The sequence below is a fragment of the Triticum aestivum genome, chromosome 6B (assembly GCF_018294505.1).
Source record: "Triticum aestivum cultivar Chinese Spring chromosome 6B, IWGSC CS RefSeq v2.1, whole genome shotgun sequence".
Lineage (NCBI taxonomy): Eukaryota > Viridiplantae > Streptophyta > Magnoliopsida > Poales > Poaceae > Triticum > Triticum aestivum.
Window position 1 is genome coordinate 32,474,933 of NC_057810.1, and position 2,653 is coordinate 32,477,585.

The following is a 2,653-nucleotide window of genomic DNA, read 5'->3' on the forward strand; positions in this document are numbered from 1 at the left end:
AGCCTAATTTGAGGTGCATTGCATTCACCTAGCAATCCTCTGCAAATATTCCGTCAGACTCCCTATGATATCCGCAAGGTTTGAATGTCTGTCAACTACAGTCACAGCTCAAATGCCTTTGTTGCTGGCAGTGCTTGCTGCACCCTCCAAAAGTTCAAATTCCTCCAGGCTTGCTCGCAGCACGACGTCCGGGTGCTTTGCTATGGCGACAAAGGTAGAAGTTTTAATTTTTTTTATATGGCGCAAAAATGAGTAGAGAAAATTAGAAAGCTAACGAAGCCTGGACAACGGCAAGATTCATGAACGAACTACAGAAATTCCTATGCAAAGAATCTGATGTGACATGCAAGCATACCTTGAACATTAATTTAAGCAGCGACAATATTATTTCTTTAGACTCACTCGGCACAACTCTTACAAGATAGTAACATCATCTAACACAAATGAGGAACCGCTCCCATACCCAAAGACGGCCAGTGGTGAATGGTTCTTGCCAATGCGAATGCATATATGATATATCCATACAAATGTACATAAACATAGAGAAATGAATCATTAGAAAAACTTTGCGCCTTCACAAAATTGGTGGCTTTGCGATCACAAATTACCAAGTGTAGTAGTAGAACAAAGGAAAATTAGCTAGTGTAGTGTAAACATATACAGAGAAAAAAACTCAGGTGTCTCAACTCAATAGCAGCAACAGCAAACTTTCTGTGGGCCATCCTAAAAAGATGATGGTTGCATCTAGCATGTATTCATTGACTCTAAAAAACATGGGTGCACCGCCTCTTATTTATCTCTTCTTTTTTCTGGGAAAAGCAGCCTCTAATTTATCTCAAGAAGCTAATCTGAATCTAATGCATTCTGAATTTCTGAACAGTAGTTGGCAAGCTGTTCTTGGCTTCTTGCCGTATGGTTGACAAGTCTACTCAGGAAAAAACTTGGAATGTTCCGACAGAAAATAACAACACATACGTTCTCTTCTTGCCGTATGGGTTAAGAAAAACTATATAGGTTAAGAAAACTTACGCACCTCCAAAAGAGGAAAAAAAATAACAACACATAAACAACTGCAAAGTCCCATGAATTTGCCTACAGAATTTCAAACTTCAAATAGTATTCTGGATTTAAAATTAGAGGTTTCTATCTGTCAGTCTGAATATAATTAAATTATCCCAGTAGATAAAATGGCAGCAAATTAAAATTAGATGAACTATCACAGTAGAAACTTACTGGCATAAACAAACGGCAGGAAGAAGAGTCTGAAGCGACACAAGCACACATGAACATCGATTCAAACAGCAACATCACTATTTCTTCAAAACCACAAGCAGCACAATTCTTACAAAGGTTGTAACATCGTACTGATGCCGCCATCAGTTCATGAAGCGGCGATCAATCCTAGCTGCCTAGGAGGAGGTGAACTTGGTGACGGCCTTGGTGCCCTCGGAGACGGCGTGCTTGGCGAGCTCCCCGGGGAGGACGAGGCGGACGGAGGTCTGGATCTCCCGGGACGTGATGGTGGGCTTCTTGTTGTAGCGGGCGAGCTTGGCCGACTCCCCGGCGAGCTTCTCGAAGATGTCGTTGATGAAGGAGTTCATGATGGACATGGCCTTGGAGGAGATGCCCACGTCCGGGTGCACCTGCTTCAGCACCTTGAAGATGTAGATCTTGTACGTCTCCACGCTCTTCTTCGCCTTGCTGCCCTTCTTCCTGCCCCGCTGCTTCGCCTCGCCGCCGGCCTCCTTGGACGCCGGCGCCCGCTTCTCCGCCTTGGGCTTCTTCCCCGCCGTCGTCTTCTCCGCGGCCACCGCCGCGGGCTTCTTCTCCGCCGCCTTGGGTGCCATGGGTGCTGCTGCTGCTGGTGGTTCGAGCGTGTGGGGAGATGGGATGTGAGGTGGGATGCGGATGCTGTGGTGTGCAGAGACGGATGGGGGCGGCGGGGTTATGTAGGGAGCGGGGAGGAGGAAGGAGGTGGGCTGCGGTTGGCGGAGAGTCTGGTGCCTCGGATCGATGCCGTGGAGTGGATCTAGCCGTTCGGTGATGCTTGGGATGGACGGATACGATGCGTTCGGGCGCGGATCGATGACGTGGCGAGAACGCACACGGGCGCGGCGCGGATCGATAGCGTGTGGACTCCCGCGTACTCGTCGGACGTACGCTCCGGCCATGTCGCGCTGTGGGACGACGTACGCTCCACAGCACCGTGTACATACCGCACGTTGCAGAGAAATACATTGGCTGGAGGATGCTCAAGAAATACATTGCAGCCCCATGTCTCTCTATTGATTTTTTTTAGGGAGGCCTCTCTCTATTGATTCATTAGCAACGGGATAAAGGAAAGAGCCGTTGCATTAGTCCGGGCTTGTCACAAGATTGTCCGCGAACCACAACGACTATGTCCAATAAGTCGAATACATGCAGTTTCGATCCCATGAGGTTGGCTGGCATGGCTTATCCGACGCAACTCACATGTGAACGATGCTCCTACTTCCCACCGCCAATGAATCATCATTGTCAACCCCATGTTCGCCAGACGGGCGAAACCACTCTAGTCGTCGCCGGCCAACTCCGCAAGCCACGAGTCCCCTCCGGCCGGCGCCTCCAAAACGATGCCCTCAAGGACGAATGTGTGCAAAGCCAAGCAAAGCTA

At 48.8% G+C, this 2,653-nt stretch overlaps 1 protein-coding gene across 1 annotated transcript; it reads right to left on the minus strand.

Moving 5' to 3' along the window:
• Positions 1-1,289: 1,289 nt before the first annotated feature.
• Positions 1,290-1,921, minus strand: LOC123135556 (histone H2B.2-like). The gene has a single exon (XM_044554664.1). It carries the CDS (start codon positions 1,845-1,847, stop codon positions 1,410-1,412), a length of 438 nt encoding a protein of 145 aa, XP_044410599.1. The 5' UTR covers positions 1,848-1,921; the 3' UTR covers positions 1,290-1,409.
• Positions 1,922-2,653: the final 732 nt, after the last annotated feature.